The sequence below is a fragment of the Ambystoma mexicanum genome, chromosome 1p, assembly GCF_040938575.1.
Source record: "Ambystoma mexicanum isolate Mex_15411 chromosome 1p, UKY_AmexF1_1, whole genome shotgun sequence".
Classification (NCBI taxonomy): Eukaryota; Metazoa; Chordata; class Amphibia; order Caudata; family Ambystomatidae; genus Ambystoma; species Ambystoma mexicanum.
The window spans coordinates 1,310,763,897-1,310,791,610 of NC_090921.1; the positions used below are offsets into that span (position 1 = coordinate 1,310,763,897).

Consider the following 27,714-nt stretch of genomic DNA (forward strand, 5'->3'; position numbering starts at 1 on the left):
TAGAGCAAAGAGAATATATTGCAGACTCTAGAAGGCAGTGAACCCTTTTAAAAAATATCTGAAACTGGCGGCTGCCGAATAGTACTGTGATTATAAGAAAAGAGCATGGCAGTAATAAAATTGGACATGCAAATTTAACATTTTAAAATATATATTAGAATTATGCATATGGATACAAATATGAAGAGCACACTGGAGTGCTGTGAAAAACGCAGAATTTTTTGAGTCGGAGCACGTTTTCAACATGGAATGGATTGCACTGAAAGATGGCGGATGGAAAAACATCAAAATAACGATGTTGCTGCACGCTACGTGATTAGGAAACATGCCTTTAATAGCACAGCAGGCATGCCGCTATAACTAAGCAAGAAGAGCGCAGGGACGAAGGAACACTCCCGCGGTCTAGGAGTTTGTCGTAAAAATCTGTGCCAGTAAGCTAAATGATTGAATCTGCAGGCAGTGGGTTGCAGGTGTGCAGCCAAGAGTTGTCGTGAAGCGGCGAAGTGGAGGGCATTTTAGAAAGCACCTTGCACTTCACCTTCTGTATCCGGAGTGCCACGTGGAATGGGAAACTAATACGGGCTAAGATTCCACAGCGACATAACTGCACCTTATGGACTGCGCTTTATCAGTCTAACGAGATGGAAAATTAGCAATAGAAGTATGTTCTCGTTGTACATCAGGCAACAACTAGAAAACAGTTAAAATATTCTGAAATAGTCCAAAAAAGATTTGCTATTATTTACAAAATTGTGCGTGAATTAGTTATGAAATTATTCTTGTGTAATTCTTGCAACGAGCTCGAATTAATTAAGAACGCCCACTGACTGAGGGTATTGTGCCCACAGGTATTGAAGATGTAAGATCAGTCAGAAAACGTTCATGGAACCCTGATTGGCCAGCAGCTCTTAAGTGGCCAAACAGAATGTTACTGGTAAGAAGCAATACATAGGATAGTGTGATAGGTTACACATTGTGTATACAAATATGTGTATGCTTGGTGGAAACTGAGATCTTCCCTTGTGGTTTTCTCATTACAGGGACAGACTGGCTGAATTAAAATACAGGTCCCCTGGAACACCGCCGGAATTATGATGGTGGGTAAAGAAACTAGGAAATAGTAAAAGGTTCCTCATGAGAACCAAGCAGAGGATAGATCTAGTGATATCCAATATATTTTATGTCTCCCACTACAGTATAATAACAGAAGAAAGGAAGCGACTTCTGGCACACAGAGGACGATTGTTTAACTTTCTGTCTTTTAGATAAACCGCTTTAGGCTGGTTAGGTTTCGAAGAAAGCGGTCAGACGTTTGCATTATCTGCTGAAACCGGTAGACCTTAAGTGTTCAGGCTGAGTCCCTTAACCCCCAGAACATTCAGACTAATGAATGGCAGGCAAAGAAAAGTATCATTTTTTCCAAATTTACGCAGAAGATTCAACTTTTTAGAAACACTTAAGAGGAAAAAATAAAATGTAGGAATACTCCCCCCAGTGTTGTTTTGTTTTTTTAACTAGTAGTTGTGGGAAAGTAGTGAGCTAGATTAGGCTCAGCCTCTTACTGACCTCTTTTCTGGACTGGACAGCTATAATGCGAATACGCTTAGTGATAGATGGACCTTCCATAGGGAGATTTAGCGAAAATATAGAAGTTATAAATATCATCGGTTTTAAGACCAAGACGGCCCACCTGGGCCCACCACCTGACCATGATAGTGTGAGCCATCTGAATGCTCTCTGCTGCCCCTTGCAGACTAATAAAGAAGAAACTGGTGTCCTGCATTTTCCATTTCTATGGAGAGGCTTTCTCTCAACCTAAAATAACCGGAACGCCTAGCAATACAGTTAAATGAATGAGGTGATTTTCCTCGCAGCCACCCTGGCCTTCACCTTTGGGCACTTATATTTCTTGTTTGACAATGCGTAAAATTGATCTGAGTGAGTGAGTGAGGCAGAGCACACACGACATACATAGGGAAATGGAACTTTAAAATGTTTTTCTTGACTATGCCATTCAATGGTGGTTTGTATTATGTTTGTGATGTTTACAACTTAATGCGATGTGTGCAAAGTTTTATGATGCTTGTAACCCCTTGCTATGTCTGTGATTTATTTGTGATATTTGTGATTTTGTTCAGTTGCTGCTCTGGGCTGGAGTGAGCAAATATGTCTGTTTTTTTCAAGTTGTTTTCTGTAGTTGATGCATAAAAACAATTGATAACTCTGAAATGGTCTGAGGGGAGAGGCTAGGGGATGAGGACTGGGAGATCCTGGGTGCCAGGGACGATCAGCCGCTCAGCAGTGTTGGCCCATAGGCAGTATTGGGGAATAGTGCCCTGAGACCACCATTGTGGTACAGAAAGTATAAACAGTTTGGAAACAGTAAACCTGAGGTCTTCAGAGCATACGCCCACAATCACATGACTTTGCGAGACTCGTGTCACTAACAAATGTCACTTAGCAGCTGTGTCAGGCACCCGAACACATATCTGCGACAAGCCCATCCTGCCTCAAACCCGAGCACCGCCTGCTGGCTCAGGGGAAACAAACTCTACCATCAGTAGAATTCTGCAGCAGACTACAACAATGCTATTGGCGAATCAAGAGGCTATATGTAAAATGTTGCCTCCCTTCAAGATGGCGAAAGGCTGTTAAATAGCCTCTGTTCCCAGAGCTAGAGTATAGCTCGCCGCACAAAAGACCTTGCATGGGGAGGTTGTTGCCTGCCCAAATATAAAACAATCACACACCCCATTCTTAAAGTGCACACAGCTGCCATGCATCTTCCACATCAGCCCACTCATACCTAACAAGCCTGCAGCTAGCGTGGTCCAGCTTGTGAAAGTGGGTAGTGGTTCTTAGCTGGACAATGTATTCTCTTAGTCCCTGTTACTTCTAATAAAAAGAATACTATGTGTGCCACAAGTTTTCTAGCACTTTGGTTTGACACAAAATGCCAGCCCCGAGTGCAGTCTATACATTTGCAAAGGCTAACCTGAACTAATCAATCACAGTGCTCCTGGCCAAGGACATGTTTCCTTGTACGTATTGAGGAAATTGAATGAGGCTGTAGGAGCTGGAATAGATGAGAGGTTGAGGAAGGGAGGGAGGGGGAGCAGGCAAGCAGAGAGGGTGGCAGGGTGGGAGAGTGGGAGCGTGGCAGTGAGGGAGGGACGGAGGAAGGGGTAGGTGGGTGTAGGATTGGAAAATATAGCCACAGAATTGCTGACAGGAAATCATATATTCGTATTTTCTTTAGATTATTCTTCAGTGAATAATCTGTACACCTGTAATAAATTAGTTTCATGCCAGAAAGTATGTACATGTAATATTCTTCAACGTCTTTTTATCCTGTTGCATAACTTTCTGCATACTTTAAGAAGGGGTAAGCAAATTGAATCGCAAGCTACTACCCAGGAATAAAAACTCATGTCCTCTCAGTTCTCTACATGCACACAGCACATCATTTCTTACTAAGTCAAATATCACTTGCCAAAGGCTTGTGTTAAGTGCACATTTTGAGGTCTTCTTTGAGTTCAGTTCTATGTCTATATCCTTCACCAATTAGTATAGCATCACACATCTGGGATGGATTCACTAACATATATTCACATCACTACTAATGTAGTGCATATAGCACCTAAGCTATGCCCAATATACCATACTTGGCATTGGCACTGTAAGACTGCCTACTGCTTAGTGTTGAGAATATAATTAAATGGGATATGTAAATCTACTTCGCTCGAAGGAGCTGTCGCCTCTTTGATGTTGTTCCTTCTATTTGATTAACTGGAGGGGGCGGGGGGTTCTCCCAGGCTGCGGAACAAGGCCTGGGTAAGCAACTGACATCTGGTACATATTAACATAATGTGGTTAGCCTACAGAGAAAATCCTGAACCCTTTTACATCCAAGGAGCCTGAAAGTAGACTAAGCAGACTAAATGGGGACCGGGGAGTCCTAAATGATATAATACAAGATGAAGATATAGAAGACCAAGAGAATTAGATTGCGTCCCTTTCTCCGGTTGGGATTTAGCAATCTCTTGCAGAAGCCTACAAGAAGTAGAAGCAAGGGGCTAGAGGCGACATCCGAGTTAAGGGGTCCCAAGGACCCCGGGAATTGAGGACATAGAGAATATTGATTTACAAAGTGTAAAGTCCCCACCACCCGCCAGTGGGAAAACGCGAGGCAGTGTGATGGGCTTCAAGATAAGATATTGGGGGAGGAGCATAAGGCGAATACTCCTCTAGATGCAAGCAAAGTAAGCTTAGGTGCATTGAGTGATCGAGGACTCGGTGGCTTTTTACCTTTTTGTATTTGCAAGGAACTGAGAGATATCTGGATTTGTTTCACAAGAACTGTTGCCGTGACCCAGATCAGGGCGTGTCCTGCGAAGAACTGATATTAAGAAACTGTCTGAGGAAGAAGGGGGTCCGCTATGAGGTGTTGATGCAACCCCAGTGTCAAAAGCAGTTTCTTTATTTTGTTTTTCATCTAGTGGTAGGGCCAGATAGTTGGACAGGTTAGGACAGAGAACTGTTTTTGGTTATTCTGACATTTTGACAATCACTTTAGTTTTTAGTTTCATAGGAAGGGAATGTCCTCTTGGCAGTAGGGCAAGTTGGGTGTTCTCTTTTCATTTAAATAAAATTACGTTGCACCATGTTCTCTGGTCTGAGTCAAACTTCAGGTTTGCACACCGCATTCACCTTTACACAGAGAACTCTTGAAATTTCTGTCTGGCAGACAGTAAAAAATGCTCCCAGAGTAACCTCCTATTTTACCTGGAGAGATGTTTCAAAATAAATGTGTTGAAGAAACTTAATCGCATTGACTTAGAAACTATGCCCACAGAAAATGGTTTGGGATCGTATGTGCTTTTGATTCCCTCTTCTTCTAATCAATCTTTGAGCCAATACTAGTGTATACAAATGCACCCCTCCTCCTTGTACCTTTCCAGTTGTTTATCTGTTTCTATCAAATTGCTGCTTCTCTTATATTCTCACCTGTTGCCCTTTACTTTTCCTTGCAGATCAGGGTCTGTTTTACCCTGGGTGTGGGGCACAATGCTGCTCTATCAGTTCTCTGTGCCATAATTCCACTGTGGGGGAGATGGTCGCAGAATAAAAGTTTATTTACATAGCTTAATTTACAGGACCAAATGCAAAAAATCCCAGGAAGAGATGAAGGTTTTAGTGTAAGGAGCCGGTAGGAAAGCGAGTGTAGGTCAGAGTGGAAGAAGGGCGAGAACATTGTGCAAAGGTGAAATGACTAGAAAAAGAGGTTGAAGTGGACAAAGCGAGAAAAAACAGAGTGGAGGAGTAGAGGGAGGGAAAGGGAGTGAGGGAGAGGGGGGGAGGGAAGAAGAGGCAGGGGGTGGGAAGGAGGAGCAAGAGGAGGAGGAGAGGGAGAGGGAGGAGGAGGAGGAGGAGGATATGGATATGGATATGATATATATGGCACGGGCAAGAAGGCAGCCTGACGTGGTGCTCCTGATAATTCTCCCTGAGCCCAGCAGAAAATGATTGTGTAGGTCCCACTAAATGCATTAGTTCTCGTTGCAGAAATGCACCAGACCTCACCCGACGAATGGGTGGAGCGAGAATTGAATTGAAATCCGCTACATAAAATGAGTCACTAGGGCAGGAATTGGAATCACGGCGGAAGCAATGGTGAACCTCCTGTATCCTGAAAGGAGAGAGCGATGTGTAGTGCTTGGATTGGGTGGCTAGTGATTTGTCATTGGAAGTCGGCCAGAAGTCCCGCTCTTACCCCGGGGTGAGATGGCAGCTGTGGGTAAATGGGGGGCAGAAGGCAATTATATATGATATTATTATAGCACACCTGTACACAAGTGTTTCTATGCGCAAAACATAGGCACGTGAAACAAGAGTACCTTGGGAGGTAGTGGACTACTCCTCCCCCTTTTTAGTAAGGCACTACATATTGAAGGAGGGCTGTAAATGCTGTTACTGTGCAGCAGAGTTGAGGTGAGGGCTAATGGGTGCAGGAGGCACTTTCTGGTGCCATAAAGGAGGTAAGGTAAGCCCCTTACTACATGCCTGGTGCTGGCATTGTGTTCGCTTGAGTCTTGTGAATACTGGCAATACAAATCATTGGAACCACCACCAGTAATAACATTAAAGTATTATGTAACACAAACACTGCTGCCTTATGGATTAAAAACATATTTCTGAGAATTGCAAGCGATAGGGCTGAGCCCAATTGAGGCTCCCCATGACAAGCCCTGTAGCGAGAAACAAGTACAATGAAAAGATTGTGCCCTAACCCAGAAGCTGCTCAGGTGCCATTTTGTTGGTATAGTGCTGTTTTGGAGGGCAGATATCCTTATACTTGGATTCTGATGAAAGGGAGAGTAGAGCAATTAACCAATGTGGCAACGAACCAAGATATCTGAGACGTATTACAGGAAATTAAGGCACTCGAAACTGCCATCCAAGTGTCAGTGACGGTGACAGAGCTGAATGTGGGTGGTTATTATATCATTGTGGCAGGCACCTGGGCGGTACAGGAAATGGTGCCAGGGGGAAGGGAGGATAAAATACAGTCACACTGACCCACACCTTCAGGGCTTCGTTGATACCGCAGTTTCCCGCACTCAAGGTCTCCACCCAGGGTTTTTATCTTTAATTTATCCCTCCCTGTACCTCGTGTTACAAGGGATATGTTTTCATGCTTGGAAGAATACAGCCGTGCATGCTTAGACCTTCTGCAGACATGTGATTTGTGGTGGGTCAGGGGTATCGTGCACACATTGGGGGATACAAAGGTGGTTTGGTCGTGTCAGGGGTGTAGGGCTGGCTCTGGATTGGCTGGGTGGGGTTTAGAGGCCTACTGGCAGCTTAGTAGAGATGAATGGACACAGTGAGAGTCTGGTGTTTTCTCACGCTCTTGCAGGGCGCATTCCTTTGGAAGATAATAAATATTCACACCACTAGAGGGATGAGGGGGAAGTGGACTTCCATGGGAACAGGGCTCTGGTCAGTCTGTCTTACGGAGATTGGGCCTAGTGAGCAGAGGATGTGAACATCGCAAGCCTGTAATTTATCCCTTTTAGGCCTACTACAAAATGGAGTCATGGGCTATAGGTTTTCTAGTGTCGCGCATCTATTTCTGGGCGCTACAGTGCCTCTACATGTTGCCTCAAATTGTGGTTTGCTCCCTCCTTGTATGCTACATATGGTGTTTGCCTAACCTGAAAGCGCATAGGGGGTGGGATAGGCTAATTTCCATCCCAACATTCCCCCCTTTTGTTACTTCTACAATAACAAATTCTCCTCCACCATATTTACACTCATTTGAGCGCCTTTCTGCTTCATCCTATGCTGACATTCCCTTTATTGGCATCCACGCCTTGCACACATGTCTTCAACTTTCCCCTTGCTGCGCATACTATTCAGGTGTGCAGGTCCTGTATATGCACCCCCGTCAACTGCCAAATCCACCAACACTTCTTTATAGTTTTCGGGATCAGGGGGAGGTACAATGGTTGTGTGGTACACATCGCCAATAGGGATTGGGACTGTGTGGTGAACGGGGTGGTCGTTTGGCTCATTTTGTATCTCCACTTCTTTTGTATCGCTGTCATGGCCAATAAACAAGGGCCCTTATTTCCTCCTTCCAAAGGGTTCAAATGGGCCATGTCCTGGTGCCTTTGGCGCAAGGCTCATAAGAATGTGTGCTCTGCACACTTGGGGTCCAAGGCACGTGTATCCAGGCCGGGCGTAGCCATTAGAAAGCATTGGAAGGCACTTGCAATCATCCATTGGAGTGGTGAGGTGGGGCCACAAGGCGGAGCTAAAGGGGAGTGGCTAGGACCAGACTATTTAAGCTGGCCCCACCCGCATGTTGAGGCTTCGCGTTAATCTGCTGTATGCAGCGTAACGCTTACCGCCGTCTGACGCTCTTACCTGTCTCCCGCTCTGCATCTTCTGATTCCAGCTTCACATCTTCGGCGCACACCTACCTGATTCCAGCTGTACATCTTCAACTCACACCTTACCTGGGTCCAGCTATACCATTGCACGGAGCGCATCCAATCTCGATCCGGCATCCGCAGCATGCACCTTACCTGAAGCCAGCCATACCACCGCTTGAAGCACTACGAGCTTCACACCAGTATCTTCAGCGCGCACCTTATCTGTCTCCTCAAATCCATCTGCTGTTGGGTGCCTCTTCCTCACCTGTCGGAGTCTTCATTCACGCAGAAGTCTTCTTCTCGCCAGGCATCCTCGCGGTTCTTCCATCTTGCAGCCGCGAACAGCTTCCCGGATAGCCGCTCTCCATCTTCGACGCCAGGCCGTCCCTGCAAGAAATAAAGACAGCACAAGGTTAGAAACCGCATAAACATTTAACGCTTGGCCGTGCAACACCTAAGCCTTGCGTTTCGTTTAGAAACTACTTACCCTCTAGTGGGGTCCACTCCATCCCTTTCAGGCACCGCGTGGGTCCACTATCAGCAACACGACTCAGCGGAGCCATCTCCAACACCTGTTGGGGAAAAGAAAGACATTATTAAGAATACGGACAATAATCATCGGGAAAGACTTTACAGAAGCATACAGACAATAATCATTGTTATCAACACTTCCCTCCCGAGAGGAATAATCTCTCATACACTGCATTACCTTCTCTAAGAACCTGAGTTATGTAATGCATTGTATCGATTGATGGACTTGCTTGAGGTTTTGGAAGTTGAATTCTGTAATCTTGAAACTGAAATTGAAATGATTTATTTTAAATGTTGCATTGCTGAATTGTAAATGCATTTTCTCCAGCATGGGGTCTGGCATGGATTCACATGCTCATGAATATTCCCCGTCGTCAGGCTGGGAATCCTCGGTAAAGAAAAAACCAGTATCAGTTTCGTTTCTGATCTGTCTTTCGTAGTAATATCCAATCACTGGTCTCTGCGTCATACTGACCACAGCCAATGACTGCCCTCTACCTAAGCACCGCCTCTGGCAGCCATCTTCAGATTTTTACCGCACGTTCATGTGTTGGGATCCTCGTGCTATTGCTCTCGAGCGTTAGTGCTATTTTTTCACGTTTTTTCTCAAAAAACTTCGTTTTTTCGGTCAAAAGAGCCTCAAGCTCCACCGACTCTCCATCCGATCAACGGGGACCCGTGTCGGATTCGTCTGCGCCCCTCAAGGGTGAAGATTTCGTCGAGCTACGCTTTTGGAGGACTCCAGAAGTTTCTCAGGCCCGGACATGGCCCAGGAGAAGGGATGCTCGACGCCCGGAAAGCTGTTCAGGGTCTGCCCTGGATGCCAGCTGCAGAACGTCTTTAAGGAGGACGAACACTCCTTTTGTCTCTACTGCTTACATGAGGACAAGACGCACGTGGAGAAGGCCCTCCGCCTCCTTTTCAGCCGTCGCGCCCCTTCCAGCCCTCCTCCCCGTCCACCCGAGGGGATGATACGGGGACTGACACGGCAGCGACGGGTACGGACGACGAGGTATACGACGAGGATGTACCGTCGTCGCCTCCCACCAGGGCTTCTCCGCCCGACGAGATTGGATCTTTCCACTCCATGATCACCAGGGCATCCGAGCTTTTCCAACTCTGCCCTGAGGAGAAGAAGAAGGAAGGTTTCCTTTATCAGCGGCGCGAGGCCAAGAGGAAGACGGTCCTCTCAGTGCCTCTATTGGACGACATTTGGGATGAGGGCCTCACCCTCCTCAAGAACCCTTCCACGACGCCAGCTAGAAGGGATCGGTACGAGAAGAAGTACCGGGTCCCGGACACGGCCCCCCTGTGCCTCCGGGCGCAGCCTACCCCGGACTCCGTCGTCTCTGCGGCGGCCAGGAAAAAAGCAGGGGGGGGTGCGGCCTCCACATCGACTTCCCCACCGGACGGCGAAGGAAAGAAATTGGACGCTATGGGACGCAGAGTCATCTCGTCTGCGGCGACGACGATTAAAGCGGCCAACGCCTTGGCTATCGTGGCCCGCTACGACAGGGAGCTCTGGTACAAACTGGCTCCCCTACTGGACTTCTTGCCGGACGACAAGAGGGCAGAGGCCCTGGAGATCCTGCAGGAAGGTGAGGTGGCTTCGGACCACGCCATTACCGTTGCGACGGACATCGCCGACACCGGGTTCCGCCAGTTGGGCAACGGCGTTTGCCTTAGGCGGCGTGGATGGCTCAAGGCTACGGACTTCCGTCAAGACGTTCAGACCAGAGTCCTGGACATGCCCTTCGATGGGAACAACCTGTTTGGGAAAACAGTGGACGATTCCCTTCAGGCCATTAAAGCGGACACCGAGACGGCCCGGGCCCTTGGAGTTCTCCAACAACGACGGACGCCCTTTCGGAGCAGCGGAGGCAAGGGCGCCTCCAAAGGTTCAGGCGGCGGTTTCTCCACCTACCGTCAAGCGGCCCGCTTGTCGGCTCAGGAAGCCTACAGAGGACGAGGCAAGTCTGGCGGACCCCGCCGTCGTCGCCAAGGAGGTCAAGGCGGCAAAGCCTCGTCGAAGCAGGATTGAACCGACCGTGGGGTCGGGCCCCCACCGAAGCACCCCGGTGGGAGGCCGGCTGGCGAGATTCGTCAGCGTGTGGGAGTCCATCTCCACCGACCGTTGGGTGCTGGACGCCTTGGCCCGGGGCCACGCGCTCGAATTTCAAAGAAGGTGTCCGCGCGTCCCCCCCGTGGCCAGGAAAGAACTTCACGTCCCTCAACTTCTCCTGGAGGTAAAGGCGATGCTGAGGAAGGGCGCCATCGAACTCGTCCCAAAGAGACTTCGGGGCTCCGGAGTTTACTCGAGATACTTCCTCGTGAAGAAGAAGACGGGGGGATGGCGCCCCATCCTGGACCTGCGACGTCTGAACAAGTTCATCAAGGCGCAAAAGTTCCGGATGGTCACCCTCCAGCATGTCCTGGGTCAGCTGGAGGAAGGAGACTTCCTGTCGTCGTTGGATTTGGAGGATGCCTACTTCCATATTCCCATCCTAAAGGGGCACCGAAAATTCCTCAGGTTTGTGGTCCAAGGGCGTCACTACCAGTTCAAAGCCCTCCCCTTCGGACTACGGTCGGCCCCCAGGGTATTCACCAAGTGCCTTGCACCGGTGGCGGCGCAGCTGCGCCGCGAGGGGATCCACGTCTACCCCTACCTGGACGACTGGCTCATCCGAGCCAAGTCGAGGGAGCTCGCCCTGGATCACACGGCAAGGACCGTCCGACTTCTCACGGACTTGGGATTCTCCGTGAACTACGCCAAGTCTCACCTGGTACCCACGCAAAACGCACTGTTTCTGGGAGCGAAGCTCGACACAGTGTCTCTTCTGGCCTCCCCGTCGGAGGAAAGGACCAGGTGTATCCTGGGCAAGGTACAGCGGATGTTGGTTTCCGACGTGGCCAAGGTGAGGTCCATCAAGTCCCTCCTCGGAATGATGTCTTCCTGCATCTATTTCGGAAGACGTCACAACTCTTTGTGAACTTTGGACCTGTCAATCAGGGGAAGGCTCTATCGAAGGCTTCCATTTCCAGATGGCTCTCCGGCTGTATCATGTACTGTCATCGGTTGGCAAACCGACCGCTGCCTGGCCGTCCGAGAGCCCATTCCACCAGAGCGATCGCAGCTACCACGGCGTTCCTTTCTGGTGTGCCCCTGCTGGACATATGCAGGGCTGCTACGTGGAGGTCAACGCACACCTTCACGAAATTCTACTGCGTCGATCGGGATTCCAGGGAGGAGTCCAGGGTCGGCCAAGCAGTGCTGCGCAACCTGTTCGCCTGAGGTGAGCCTGGTGAGGAGGTAAGATGCTTAATGTTGAGTTGGATGTACTGCTTAATGTTGAGCCTTTGCCACCTCCCGTGGTTGTGCATGTGTGTACTGCTATGTATTCTTTATTCATGAGCATGTGAATCCATGCCAGACCCCATGCTGGAGAAGGAACAAGTTACTTACCTGTAACTGTTGTTCTCCAGCATGGGTCTGGCATGGATTCACATGCGAACCCTCCCGCCTACCCCTCTGCGGCTCTTCACTTGGTCATACTGCCACTTCACGTGCTTCCAAATCTGAAGATGGCTGCCATAGGCGGTGCTTAGGTAGAGGGCAGTCATTGGCTGTGGTCAGTATGACGCAGAGACCAGTGATTGGATATTACTACGAAAGACAGATCAGAAACGAAACTGATACTGGTTTTTTCTTTACCGAGGATTCCCAGCCTGACGACGGGGAATATTCATGAGCATGTGAATCCATGCCAGACTAATGCTGGAGAACAACAGTTACAGGTAAGTAACTTGTTCCTTAAATGTATTTTTTTCATATAATTTTGTTCTCATATGATTTTGTACATTAAGAATTGAATGTTGTGTAAAATCCTAATTTTAGGATTATATCACAATAAAGTTTTATATATATAACCATGAAGTTAGGGACCAACATCTTCACCAATGTTCCAAGCCACGATGGGACCCAGCTGAATGCCAGGGTAAACCAGTCCTCTTCCTGGACCCCCCGCAACTTTCTTCATTTTCACCCCTAGTTCATGTACAGCAGCATTGACTTGTGACAATGTCCCATTTTCAGCATATTCAGAAGGTACGAATGTGCAACATGAACTCCCGATCTTTTTTGCAAACCCTCCCCTCCATAGCCGTCAGGAGGTCCAACACTTACCTGTTCTGCGTTGTCATGAGCCTCAGAGTTTTCAGCTCCACTATTATGGTGTTAACCCTTGTTCAGTATCAATTGCCAGCTGGATTAATTCCCATCAAACTATCTTGAGCCATTTGCATTGGCCCATGTCTGGCTGCTGGCTACTAAGGATGCAAAACATTTCTCTGTTGAATTGTAGAGCTTATATTCTTCAGGAATTTGTGCAAACAGCTCAGACGAGTCGTTGGAAATGTAATTTGATGCTCTTTTTCTTCTGCGTAGTTGGTCATAGGGCTCTTTTTCAGGGAGCATGTGAAAGTTTGGTGGTGGCTATGTGCGTCGAGGTTTGAAGGTGGGGGACACGGTGGGAGCTTCGAGCAATAGTTCCCCCTTTAGGTGCTTCTATGCCACGATCAGCAGGGCAGAATGAGTTGCTAGCGAACAGTAGCCCCTCCAAGACGGCGGGAGGTGCAAGTACGCTTGCTGGCCACAGATCCATTTATAAGCCATCAGTGCAGCTGTCCCTTTCTTGAGGTCGGGGACTATGACAGATCTGTTGCATTGTTTGTTTGACCCGACAGCACTGTCCCTTTGCTGAAAAAACAAAGTTTGTATGATTTCTGTGGGTGCACCTTGACTGGTTTCTCGAGGGCCGCAATCCAAGCTAGCTTTGTGATATGTTCTGCCCATGTTTGCTCACAGGTCTGCTCCAAGAGTATTGCAATTTTCTCACCCCAAGAGTCCTTCTGCCCTGCATGCATGTGTTGTTTTTTGCCATTCGTTATTGACGTATCTTGCCCCTTCGATTACTAGATGCGATTCTTTGAGGCAGTTAGGGTTATTGGAACTTGTTTTGCACTTTCGGGGTCAGGATCGATAAGTTCCAGATGGACGTTGCGTGCCTGGAAAGTGCCTTTAATCCAGCATAGTGCAAGGTGAATTGGATACTGTGTTTCTATAATGGGTACTTCTTGTGGTACTAAGACCTTGGGTGCCCCAGACGCATGCAGTATTAAGGAGCAGACGTAGCAACTCCCATTAGTAATTCGCCTTCCCATTGCACTCAAGCCAAGAGTACCAACTGATCGAGTGTTCTGGGTGTCGAATGTCTCTTGTTTATGAGATTTCTATTTTATTTGTGCAGGAACTTACTTTAAAAAGGGGGAGGAATACCGAATATATGGGAGCCACTTAGGACAGGTGTATTGGGCCTCTGCACCACTAAAGAAGAATGGAGTGGGTATATTGTTACAACAAAGAGTCTTTCTTGATGTCATTGAAGTGAAAAGGTCATATGAAGGTATTTTGAAAGTTATCAAAGGAATGGGGGGTAAAACAAAGGTCACATTGGGAAATGTTTTGGCCGAATCGAGCCCAGCTGGTTTGGCTGGTTGAGTAGATGATCTCTCTGTATTATGGGGTGATTTTAATATCATTTCCGATCCATGTTTAGACTGGTTATCTTATAGACTGGGAGCAGTAGAAATGAAAATCAGTAGTCTCAAAGCTTTTTTGTGTCTGTAGAGCTATTTTTCGTTTAATGCTTGGTGTGCTACTCATTCAGCAGAGAAAGGTTTCACCATCACCACATGCATAATAGAATGGACTATATATTGCTGCATATGGCCGTGGAACACTTGATCTTAGATTGCAATAGTGAAGTGATAAGCTGGTGGGATCACAATATGGTGATACTAGTGTTGCCTCTATTGTAAATCACTAATTAAATTTTGCAGACGGCTATATAATGGCACTTGATTAAGGAATATCCCCTTCAGAGAGAGTGTGAGTGAGAAGATATGTAAAAAAAAAAAAAAAAAACTTTGCAGTAAATGGCTAATAAAAGTTTGACTGTGCATGGTTTTCCTTTGGGTGGCAGCATTGCACCAAATATAAAGGGTTCTTGTGGTACATGCACAATTTTATAGAAAGTATTGGTAAATATTTTGTCACCCGTCACCATTGGGCAAGCACATTTTCCTTAAGTCGAGCATGTAAACTAAGAAACTCGCCCTGCAGGTTTAGTGGGATTTTTAAGAATTTGGAAGGCCTGCACTTGGCAAGTTATGAATGGGCTTCTTCTACATGTGTGAATGGGGGAAAACTAGATGGGCTGGATGCAGCCGCTTTATCAGTCTCCATTGGCCAGCACAATTAAAAGTAGGGCCTGGTCAAAAGTGTTCAGATTGTGTAGAGGGACATGGCAAGATTGCCCTATATCTTGATTATTATACGCACTCACCGTGGAGCCGCTGGAGTGTGCCGTCAGGTACAAGGGGAGGACAGAACTTTTTATTTAGTGTTTGCAGATGATCTTTTGCTGTATGTCACTGAGCCTTTGATTACATTTTTGAAGCTCTCTCAGAGACATTATTACTATGGTATTTATTCAGTTCGGACATAGCTATTGGAAGCAGCGGAGTGCTTTACAAATCATAGGGGGAAGGACATAGTGAGGGAAGCAGAGATACAAGGAAGCGAGAAGGGCAAATGGCAGCAAGGAATCTACATTCATGTTTTTCTCCCCTGTGGACGACTATGAAGTGTTCTTTTGAGAAGCTGTCTGCTGAGATTTTGAGTTGCGTGCCTGCCTGCTGCCCTTGAGTGTATGGATTTATTTAGGGGAAACCCTGACCCGAACTCAGTTCTGCTGAATTGTTGCAAGAGCTCTGTTAACTCTGCAGGTTTAATTACCCAATGGATGATTTTTCTTCGAGAAGCTTTTGCTACAATTTTGGGACCAAGTTAGGCTGGACTTCTGTCCCATACTTTTATTTCTGGTTCTGATTTTCAACTGCTGGACGTCTTTCCTGTGCTGTCGTCGTCCTCTTGAACTGTGACTTAACTTTCTTTTCCCCATAACCATGGATGTACCTACCAACTTTGTCCCATTGATTCCCAAGGGGCACTTTTGAACTTACTGGAAATTGTCCTTGTGTGACTAAAAAGGCACTTACCTGGATTTTTTAATTAATGTTGGTTTTAATCACAGAGTGATTTTTAACAACAGAACCCAGTTTAAGTCTCTTCTAAGTTGGTAGTTTAGCGTTTAGGATGATTTTCTTATGTTTGGTGTTTGACCGGACGACTGGCAAAATGTATTCTTTCAAGGCCTATGATGTTTATGTAGGCGATGTTGATAGGTTAGTCAAAATTGCCATTGTGTGTTGCAAGATTTTATAGTTTGCTGTTTGCCATGTGGCTTTGTATCCGCTGATCATCCTTGACCACCAGATATCCTCATCCGCCATTATAGGTTTTGTGAAGTAATACTTCAAATTGTGACCTAATCCACACAGTGCTTGGACATGACAGGAGGAGATGGCGAATTGTCTCTTTCTCACTGGTGACTTTACATAATCTGCAGTTGTTAGTCGTAGAGAGGCCTCTGATTGCACAGATTTCATTTGTGTCTAGGAGAATCAGTCTGGTTCTTAGTATGAAAGTATGCGCCGGTCTGCTGGGAAACTTCTTGATATACCCCTGTAATTCATTCATTTTTTTTCGTGTTCGGGGGTAAGTGAGACATTAGTTTGTTGTTTTCCACCAATGTTAAAGTCTCAATCCAGTCCAGCTCCTTTAACTTTTTTAACGCTTTTACTGGGTTGTGAATCAGTTCCTCCTCTCCACTCTGTACTGTCTTCAGTAGTGTTATATTGTCATCTCTCCATGTTTTTAGCATTTTACAGTTTGAATCCCTCATTTCACTGTTAATCAGACTATATAGGGATGTGGAGTTAGACATCACACATTTCCTGAAGAGCATCAAGGAATTACAGTTTAGGGTACCTTGCAGAGAGAGTAAACTAAGTTCACGTCTGATTAGTACTGCCGTTGTAGATTTTGGGAGGCCCAGCACTGTCTGCCAATAGAGTGCCTCTAGTCTCATCCATACGTTTTTAGGAATCGACGGCATTGCTTCAGCCCCATATGTGATGAAGGGAACAACTTTCATCTTATAGAAGTTCAGTGCAGGGATGGTTGAGGAATGGCCAAATTTCCTATCTTTTTTATTTTATTATCTTTATTTAAAGCACTTGACATTACAGAGCAGGGTGAGCATGAGGCTGTACAAGGCATCAGAATTCCGACATAGCATTTGATGTACAACAGCATCAATCCTGTAAAGTAAACATAGCACCTAAGTATACTATGGGCATACAAGCGACCAGCATACGGTACATAATTCAGGTGGGGTTAGTGATGGGAGAAGAGGACCCGTGTGACCCAATGGAATCTTCTGCAGACAAAGAGGAGAAATAGGAGCGGAACGGGACCTAGGTTTGGACATCGGGGGTAGCTGAGTCACCCAGGCCTCCTCAACATCCGAGGCCCAAGTAACAGCTGCGAGCCATTGAGAGTGTGTGGGGGCCCGGGGTCTGAGCCAGCACAGTAGGATACAACATGTTGCAAGAAGCATGCAGAGTCCCCCAAGTCTACTGCAATCTCGGCCAAGACCAGGGAAGTCATGAAATAAACATCCCATTGGGGACGGAGTGATCTCATGATCCAGGATATTGGACATTGTGGAGCAGATCTCCGCCCAGAATTGTACAAGGGACGAGCAGGACCAAGGCATGTGGATATGTCACTTCCTGGAAGCCACATGTGTAGGTGATATGCGGTGCAGCCGGATTGGGGTGTAGTGGAATCTGTGTAAAATTTTGAATTGAATGAGCTTAAAGCGAGAATTGAAAGACACTTCACGGGTTGGAGAACACATGCGCCTCCAGCAACGGTCGGTGATGTCATCCACCAGGTCCGCTGCCCAAGAACGTTTGAGTTTATCAAATGATAGAGCGGATTTGGATTGCAGTAAAGCATAGAGCCTAGAGACCTTCCCCCTAGAGTTATTGATGTTCATGAGTTTGGCAAGGATGGGATCATCGGGAGGAATGACAGAAAAGCTTACGTAACTCCTCTTGAGAAACCTACGCAGGCCAGAGTACTGAAGCCAAATAGGTGATCTCAGATGCACGACCTCGGGCAGGTCCGCCCACGGAAGTTGTCTTGAACAAAGATGTCGCGGATGGATTCGAATCCAGAATCTGCCCACAAGTTTGCCACAGGAGGTGGGATGGAAGGGACCCCCACAAGGAAATTCCAGAGAGGTAGAAGACTATGAAAAGGGACACTAGATAGTGCCCAAATTTTGGATTAGGCCAGGAACATTTTGCCTACCGCTGCAGCCGAGACTCGGGGGTGGGGGGCGTCAATGTGGTCAAATAGTTCTTAAAGTTAGACTTGAGTATCAGTTTGGGTTGTTGGGCTACCACTGCCCCCAGGTACGTGAGTTTGGATTGAGCCCAGGTGAATCCAATGAGATCAGGTGGGGGAAGAGGGGCGTCTGTGAGTGGGAATAGTATGGATTTAAAACAGTTAACCTTGAGTCCAGATATCCTGCCAAAAAGAACATCATCGAGGATTGGGGCACGGTATGTTCCGGTGAGCGAATAAAAAGTAGAGAGACGTCAATAAAAAGTAGAGAGTCGTCAGCGTAAAGGGAAATTATATCCGGTGTGCCTAGCATTCTCAGTCCTCGATGCGAGTGAGCCTGCCGTATTCTGTCAGCCAGAGGCTCAATGGCTACAGCAAAGATAAGGGGGCAAAAAGGGCAACCCTGTCTCGTGCCCCTAGTGATACGGAAGGGAGATGAGCATCTGTCCTCAGTGCAGACCCTGGCTACTGGTTCAGAGTATAGTAGTTTGACCCATGACAGGAAGCAGGGACCAAAGTTACATTTAGCTAGTACCTGCCAGAGCTAATCTCATGAAACTGAGTCAAAAGCTTTTTGCATGTCAAGGGCCACTTAAACTGCATGGGTATTGGGATCAATTCTGCTAATGATGTTAAATAGTCGGCATAGATTAAGACGGGTGGATCTACCTGGGATGAATCCCGATTGATCTGGGTGAATAATGTGGGACATGTAGGGCGTCAACCTTAGGGCCAAGACCTTGGCATAAATCTTAACGTCACTGTTAATGAGGGAAAGAGGGCGATATGTTCCGCTGTGGGGGGGGGGGGTGAGTTTGCCTGGTTTGAGGAGGATAGTTATGATGGCTTTGCAGAGGGAGAGCAGCGAAACGCCCGTCTCCCAGGATTCCTAACAGAGTGTCAAAAGTTGGGGGACCAGACGCGACTTAAAGTGTTTATAAAATTCTATCGGAAGGCCATAGGAGCTAGGGGCCTTACTAGAGGCCAGGGAGTCAATAGCTTTAGATATTTCATCAGCTGTAACTGGGGCATCCAGCTCGTTACGAGTTTCGTTTGAAAGGACTGATAGGGGCAGGCTATCTAGGAACGCATGAAATTCGGAAGTGCGGGCGACATCGACATTGGAATATAAGTATTCATAAAAGGCAGAGAACACATCATTAATATCCTGTGGAAGGAGGTCTAGGGATCCGTCAGGTTTCTCTATAGCCAGGATATTGGGGGAGCTGGTTTCATAGCGGAGTAGTCGGACCAACACACGGCTGGGCCTCTCACCCTCTCCGTACCTTCTGGCAAGTCCGGGGGTGTCCAAAAATGTCCTTTCACGTTCAGCGTGTGCACGGAAGGTGTCTAGCTCCACGCCAATATCAGACAGGACTTTAGTGGAGTGTGACTGAGCGTATTGGGTCTCAAGGGATGAAAGTGTCATTTTGCTCTTTGATATGTCCCTCTGAATCACCCCAAGGATCCCGGCTTCCTTGGAGATGGCTATGCCCCTGATATAGGCCTTAAAGGAATCCCAGAGGATAGCCTGCATGCGGACCGACCCAGTATTAAGTGCAGAATATTAATCTATTGCTGACTGTAGGTCCTGACTAAATGCTAGGTCCAGTAGCAACAGCGGTTTCATCCTGTAGAAGCGGGTTTTACCTCGGGTTGAGTCCCAATCAAGGGAAATCAACACCGGGGAATGATCCAAGTATGTCCGGGGTAGAATTGACATGTGTGTGATGCTTGTAATGAGTATGTCCGAGGTGAGCCATCTATCTATCCTGGAGTGTGAATCATGTACTGAAGAATAAAACAAGTACATGTGGGATTCAGGGTGCACAAGTCTCCATGCGTCCGACGTTGATAGTTGGGATAGGGTGGTTAAAATTACTTTAGCTGCATTGGAAAGTTGCCGGGGTCGGGATCCCGATCCATTCCATTCAACATCAAGGATCGTATTTAGGTCCCCACCCCATAGGATTGGGATCAGAGGGAAGCCAGTAAGGAGAGAAGCCAAGTGTGTGTAAAATTCAGGATCATCTGTGTTGGGACCATACACATTGAGAAGAACAACCTCCTTGTTCTGCAGTTTCCCATAAAGCAGGATGTAGCGCCCCAGCGGGTCTATGTGAGACAGAATATGTTGAAACTTAATGATTCTATGGATCATTATAATAACACCCCTGTTCTGAGTGGAGTAACTTGTGTAATACCTCTGAGGTCCCCAGCTCTTGGCGAACTTGGTGCACCCTTCAGATCTAGCGTGTGTCTCTTGAAAAAAGAGAACCTTGACCCTGTGATGTTCCAAATATAACTGCAGGTTCCGCATTTTTTTGTGGTTGCCAAGACCCCTCACATTCCAACTCATGCAGACTATGTCATGATCAGCCATCGGGAAAACTGAGTCATGAGATGCAGTAGGTATCGGGTCAGCAGTCTATTGATGGGTTGCATTCACAGTAATCGGAGCCCACACTCCTAACCCTCACTGCATGTCAAGTATTTTTTTTCCTATAACCCCCTCCTTCCCGCCCCCAACCCTCTCCCAATCAGAGGAGTGAAAACCCAACTTCTAACAACCAGAACCATAAACAGACCCAAGAACAGTGGCATCATTGCCTGGTGGCTTAAGCGCCGGTAGGGCGGTAGAGCTTCCTCGCTGGGGACATATGGATAAACATGATACCAATGCAGCTAATGATTAAGACTGGAGGTACCAACAAAGGGACCATATCATGAACAAACAATATTATCATACAATTTAGAAATGAGGACAGAGAACACTTCAACAGAGAGTGGGCGGGGGTGCCCCAGGTCGGAGCGCACACTGCGTAATGCAATTCAAAGTGACTTCTCTGACACTTAGGTGAATGTGATCATCCGGGAAAGTGTTCGTACATGAATCTGGATGCTTCCTTTGGGATGGTGAAGAACAACACCTGGTTAGCATGTTCAATTCGTAGCATAGCTGGGTAGAGCATGGCATATTTAACTCCCAGTTCGCGTAGTCTCTGTTTGACTGCCATGAAGGTTTTTATGTTCTTGTTGGACGGAGATAAGTATTCTGGGTATAGATTGATTCTGGCTGAACCCAATCTGAGTTCCCCCTTGGCTCTAGCCGCCCTAAGCAATGAATCTCGGTTGCAGTAGTTTAGAACTCTTGCAATGATGGGGTGGAGGGGGGGGGGTGCCAGGTTTGGGTTTTCGCTGTGAGGGCACGGTGAGCCCGCTCTATGGCAAACTGTGGAGACAACTTGGGGGAGTCAAGTAGTTGAAGCAAGGTGTGTTCGATGTAGTCCTCCATGGGGCCCTCGATTCCGTCCTCAGGAATGCTGATAATGCAAAGGTTATTGCGTCTCGAGCGGGACTCGAGATCCTCATTTTTCTTTGCAACTTCTGCCACCTGTCTGGACATGGTGGTAACCTCGGTACGTAGGGAGGTTATATCGTCCTCTGTAACACCCACCCAGGTCTCGATCTCCGCCACCCGGCCATCAGTTTTTTTCCATGTGGGCCTAAATCGATGATGTGGTCCCGTTCATGTCATCGAGCTTAGAGTGCAGAGCGGTGAACCCCTCACGCATGAATTCGAACATTCTCTGGGATTCGGCGGGGTCAGGAGGTGTGGATGTGGTGGGCTCAGCCTGCAGCTCGGGGTTAGATGTTTTGGCTGGGGTCTTCACAAACATATTGATGGAACTCTGTCTCTTGCCCCCCCACCCCCCTTGGTCATGATACCGCCTGGGTCCGTGGCGAGTAGGCGCTGTGCCGGGTCACAGTGGCACACAGTCAACCACTCAGGTGGGGACTACCGAGTGGTGCACACAGGGGCCAAAGGTTGTTGCTTAATAGTAGGTTGTACTTATGCAGCGGATTCGGTTCCAGGGCAGGAGCACGCTCCTGAGCAGCCTATACTGGTTAATGTGGGGATCCTGCTGAAGTGGCTAAGTGGTCCCTGGTGGGGGGGCGCTTGACACAAGAGCCTTGTATAAGGAGTAAATATTGTGGTAGTTGACCACACAGACACGAATTGGGGCCTGCGAGCTCCACTGAGTTCGCTGCAGATGGCGGGTTAGTGACAGCCAGGTATGCGCATCAACCCCAGTCCTTCAAATGGCGGTATCGTACCCCTTGTAGTCGTGGACACAGTCGGGTATGTGGTGTTTTGAGGAATAGGAAGGAGATGCTATTATGGACGGCCGATTAGCATAAAACAGCAGTTGAGATGGTATGAAGAGTGTAGAAAGGAGCTTGGTCCATCCACCCAGGCCGGAGCCACAGTGGGCCTGAGGGGGTTATGGAGTTTCAACCCCAGCTTCAGGAGCCTTGTGTAGGTTGTTTGAGCATGTCTACAAACACTGAACTAGGGCTGATTAGAGAAGTGTAGCGTCCATTGTTATCGGGGCGAGTACACTGATGTGGCCAGGCTGGTGCTTCAACAGACGACTGAACTGTGCTCTCCCACGTAGCGGGGGCCCCCCATCACCCAAGCACCCAGATTCAGTATTAGGCGCGGATGCGTTTTTCCTCTGATGTCCAGAGCGTGAAGAAAGGCGCAGTGTGTGGCTGGGGGAAGAATTGGGGCCAGCCGTGGTCGTACTGGGCAGCAGAAGTAGACAGTCAGAGGGAGGGGGCCCAACCAGATCAAACAATGGTGTCTGCGCAGGGTGTGACTCAGTGCCCCCTATATTCGCCGCGTGCGCCAGTGCAGGGACTTACCGCATGTGAGGGTGTGTTTCGTTCTCGGCGCTCGGACCAGCAGGGGCCTCTTGTGTTGAAAATGTTACGGGTCTTCCAGCGTGCAGAGCGCACACTTACGGAGGGGCAGTCCGGCCACCCCATCGCAGCCAGAAGGGATAGAACTCCTGCAGGTCGTGCCCGTCCACAACGGACACACTGGGCTCCAGCCTCTGCCGAGGTAAATGGGTCCCCTCAGCAGCTACGAACATGGGGGAGGGGATGTCAAATTGAAAATATGCAGCAGCAGTGGGGAGTAGGACGACGGCGGCCACCATGGCGGGTGCCGAACAGCAGCCCGCAACAATCACAGGGAGCGGAGGACCGCGTATGACTGCCCCTCCCCGCAGCAGGCCGCACAGCCACGAAAACTCCTGGCAAGTGGGTCGGGCTCTGCCAGAAGCCGCAGGCGGATCAAAACCCTGCAGCCTCCCGGCCGACCAAAATGTGCAGATCTCTCCGAGCACAGAGGGAGTCTAGAACCAACACTCGGGCAGCAGTGGTGTGGGGTGGGGGAGGGTCCAGTAGATGCCGCCCCAGTCTTCTTTGTCAGGAATCAAGCGTGTGGACGCATCGGGCAAGATGGATGCAGTCGTCCAGCAGAGGAGCTTCTCACTAGGCGGCCATGCTCCGTCACGTGCAACAGCGCCCCCAACCAAATTTCCTATCTATCGCCTTTCCCTGTGTTGCCAGGTTTCTGGTTTTAGCCTGGAGGGTTTCTTGCGTTGCAGCTTCTTTTTTTGTACTGTCCAACATAACTCCAAGGTACTTAAAGGTGCTGACTTTGTCTATGTTGGTTTTGTTAAGAGACCATCTCAGTTTTTCAGCCTGCTTGGCAGACCTTTCAAGTACCATAATTTTCGTTTTTTCGATTTTGATTTCAAGATTGTTTTGCGTCATATGCTTGAATAGGTTGTCGTTGCAACCCTATCAGAGTCTGATCGAATAGAATTAGATCATCCGCGTAGAGTAGTCTGATTTTTGACTGGGCTAACTTTGATGGAAAAAATCTGACAAAATCTTGTGTCCTTGTAGTCAACTATGTATGCCAAGAAAAGCGTGGGCGCCAAAGGACACCTTTGCTTCACTCCCCTTAACGTTGGAATGGTTGCTGATAACAAGCCTTGTTGACTTAGGCGCACTTTCATGGTGGTGTTCAAGTACAGAGCTTTTATAGGTTCTAAAATTTCTTTAGGACATTTCCTGTATTGGAGCGTGTTCCAAAGGCGAACTCGGTCGACTCGGTCAAACGCCTGGGTTAGATCGATAAATGCGACAAACGGACGTGGACCGCCCTCCATTACCTTGCTTTTTAGAAAACTTAATAGTAAGATGTTTACAGCTGTTCCTGTATTATTTTTGAAGCCAGATTGAAAGTGGTCATTACATGGAGCTGACTTTGCCCATGTTTGAAATTTCCTTAAAAGCAGGGAGCCAAATACCTTCCGAATGGGGTCCAGCAGCGCGATCGGTCAATGATTTGCAGGATCAGAGTTGTTTCCTTTCTTAAAAATGGGGACCACAATGGCGGATGTCCATGATGCTTGAATAGATCTTGTCTCTGCACACCCAATGAAAACGTTTCCGATAAATTTTGCCCATTCTTCTGGGTGGGACTTGAGGTCAAGGTTAGTGATGCCCATCTGGCCCTGGTGCCCTAGAATTTTTCAGTTTTTCTTTTAATAGGGCGACAATTTCATCCTGATCGCCGAATTTCACCCAGTCTGTGGGAACCATTTCCGGTTCGTCCGTCTTCGGCGGTACGACGTCCATTCATCGCAGGATTTTTATTTTGCTGCAAATTTGTTATCGAAAAAACCCATCTAATTTTTTTAGGAGGTGTTAGTAAATTATATATTTGGGGTGTGGGTGTTTGGGAATAAATACAAATGAAAGAAAATGGGGGGGTTGGTGGGGAACCCCCACCCCGAAAATAATTTTGAAAACAATTCGATGGGTTTTTTCATCGAAAAAATCGTGGTAAAAATCCCAGCGAAAAAACATCCCGCGAATAAATGACATGGAACCCTTCGGGCCTGGCTCATTGATTTGGTCTTGATGTTGTTCCCCTTCAACATGCACTGTTTCTGCTCTTGCTGGGTTTGGGCCCGCAGGAAGTTGAAAAAGGACTTTGAGATAGCTGACCCAGGTAGCCTCGCCTATTCTGTTCAAAATCGCGTCTTCTCTTTCTGGCGAGATGGATTTCAGAAGAGACCAGAATTCTCTGGTATTATTTCCACAAATTGCCTTGAGCATTGAGGCGGCATCTTATTGGTATAGCTTCCATCTGTAAGATCTAACCCAAGACTGGTCATTTCTAATGGCTTCACAAATAGCTACTATAGCCTGTTGTGGGTTCAAGTTAGTTGCTCTTCTTTTAATTTTCCGATGCTCTCTTTGCTTGAGCACCAGAAGCTTGTTGTAGTTGTGTTTTTTCAAGGGAGGATTCAAAGGTTTTTTTGTCTCTAGTTTTCTTTTCTAAGTAAGGGCCCCTAGTCGACCATTTTGTCAAGCTTGGGGCCTACTTTGTTGTATTTATTATTCAGCTCTCTAATGCAGTTTTCTGAAAGTTTAAGCCTGTTTCCTTGGTTATTCACTGACAACCGAGTAGTCATCCTTTCCTGGTTGCAAGTAGTGGACTGCCAAGTCGTCTGCAAAAGGTTGTGGTCACTAGCCTTTGTTTGAATAACTTCGAAAGATGTAGTCAAGTGTAGTAACAGCCTGGAGACAAATATGTGGTCAATTGTAGATTGGAGGTTATCACTTTTCCATGTTGGAAGACCATCCTTTTTTCCAAATACGGTATCAAGGCTGAACAGATTCCTCGAGTTCATTAGTTTGAGCCAGAGAGAGCCTCTATGATCGACTAAGGTAGGATTGGCTTTGGGGTTTTGTATCTTGCAACTAGTGTTTAGGTCACCACAGACTAAGATGTGGTAGGCCTGGTGGATTGCTAAGATCTCGTCGATCACACTCTCAATCTTTTCAATGTACTGCGTGGATTCTATTGTTACGGGGTTCCAATACGTATTTAGAACTGCAACCGGGGTTATTTGTTGAGAATTTACAGAACTACCCTCTTGGTTCCAGTATAGCATCACTGCCAGCAGAAAGTAATTTGACATCAGTAGTTTGATCACAGAGAGACCATGTCCACTCCGACATGCCATGAAAAGTCCTGAGGAGGGGCAGCCCATTTTCCCTTTTTTAGCTGGTGCTAAGATAGTTTCATATCCATCAAGGATAGGTTTTTCAGTGAGCCACGTTTCTTGGAAACATAAGATATCATAGGCTCCCAGGTCCACATCTCCCTTAGCAGTCCGGTGAAGATAGCCCCTAGTATTCCAGGAGCATAGCTGCAAGTTGGGGGCCCGAGTAGCTGACATGGGGCCCACCTGCCCAGAAGCCTCAAAGGGCTTGAGTTGCTATTTGTTCCGCTGGAATGTTAAAGCTTTTGAAAGCCAGGACCAAAGGCATTGTATGGTTGGCCTCGTTGGTCGTGGGGATGGAGGGACAGGTCTTGCATGTAGGACTTGGGTGATGGTCCTTTTTTCGTTTCCATAAAGTCGTTTGTTGTTTTGCTTGATTGATGTTGTTCCATCTTCTTTAATTGCAAAGTTGGAAGTTTACGTTGGCCTTCCGAAACGACTGTCTGCTGAGGGTTAGGAGCAAGGTTTGTGGCTTGAATTTCCATTGAGTACCTATCCTGACTATTGTCAGGTCGGTCTCTGCAAGCCTTTTTTTAGCTTGGCTGTGTGGTGTTGAACCAGTGTTTTCTTCTTTCTCTTGCATTCGACCAAAGATGTGTGTCTTGTCAGTTTTCTTGTGAGTGACAACCCTTTTGAGGGTCTCCCTTGGTTCTGACTTTTGTCCTTAAATTCAGTTAGATCGTAACCTAGTCTTAAAAGTTCCTCTGCTTCATGTCTTAGATGTTCTTTAACCGTTGATGACGAAATGTGAAGGTGATTTATGGCTTTACCATGCACTTACCTGCATTTGGATATTGTTCCTTGGAACCCCTTGGGTCTAGAGAGTTTAAACATACAGATTAAATCAATGGAACTTACTTAAGTTCCAGTCTTTGGCCTTGGTCTTAAATTACACGCATGTCTATGAAAAATGCCCTGTTAGATTTCATAACTGTAGTTTTACGGTACCTTTTTTCTTTTTTAGGAGTTTAATGAGTCTGGTGCTATAATTCTAACCATATTGTAACTTCTGGTGGCCATTTGGGTGTGGCTGTAAAGTATTAACCCCTTTAATCCCACTAGGTTCTAAATTAAATGTACGGTGTACATTAGGATCATTGTTACTTTCTAATGGGGGGTTATGAATTACGATGACTGTGTTGGCATATAGGGTCGTGATTAGAACTATTTATTTGTGTTTGTATTATCTAGGGATCCCCTTTTTCCCCATCCCTTGGATCTGTGTTGTGCCCATCATCTAGTAGTGGGCAACACATGTAGTTTAGGTGAAATTGACTGTTACTGTTTTTATACATATACTATGTGTTACACATTAACCTAGGTACTTTTGTGACCATGTATATATATGTATGAATGATTTAGTAAAAGTGTATATTGTTCTGTATACCAGTGTTGTATGTTTTCATTGGTTAACATTGTGGAATGCACTACCAGCCCCCCTCCCTCTCTCCTTTGAATTCAACCAGACTGCTCTACCGCAGCCAGACTGCTCTACCGCAGCTACGACTATATAGAGCCTGCTCCTTCCTTTTGTTGAGAAACACTGTTCTACCTTGAAATGACTCACCAAATGGTAAAAATCACCCTTACCGGCACTATCCTGCAATTTCTAAAAATGTGTAAAAAATAAAACACCATAAAGGGAGACCACAACTGAAGGGCCAATGCAGCGTCAAACGAGCAAAGACGTAATCGGGGGTAATGTTTTTCAAGTTGTATTGCTTTAAAGCCTATATGTAGTGGTGTTGTTTTCATATCCTTCCAACAGCTTTTTATCCATCCATATTTTTCATGGATCTTTTCCTTCAGGCTACACAAGAAATGCAGAGCAGGATGCCCATCACTCAAGATTCCAAACCCATCCAACCGCAGCCAGGTATGGGGAGTGTCATTTCCTATCTTGGAATAAATGAGCGAGCCTGCTCTA

The 27,714-nt window shown here is 47.0% G+C and overlaps 1 protein-coding gene across 1 annotated transcript in view; it reads left to right on the forward strand.

Moving 5' to 3' along the window:
* Window positions 1–27,714, forward strand: part of PIH1D1 (PIH1 domain containing 1) — a 196,307-nt gene that overhangs the window by 50,893 nt on the left and 117,700 nt on the right. The window contains exon 3 of the mRNA XM_069606372.1: window positions 27,597–27,663. Coding sequence (XP_069462473.1) covers window positions 27,597–27,663 — 67 coding nt within the window. The remainder of the gene's footprint in view (window positions 1–27,596; window positions 27,664–27,714) is intronic.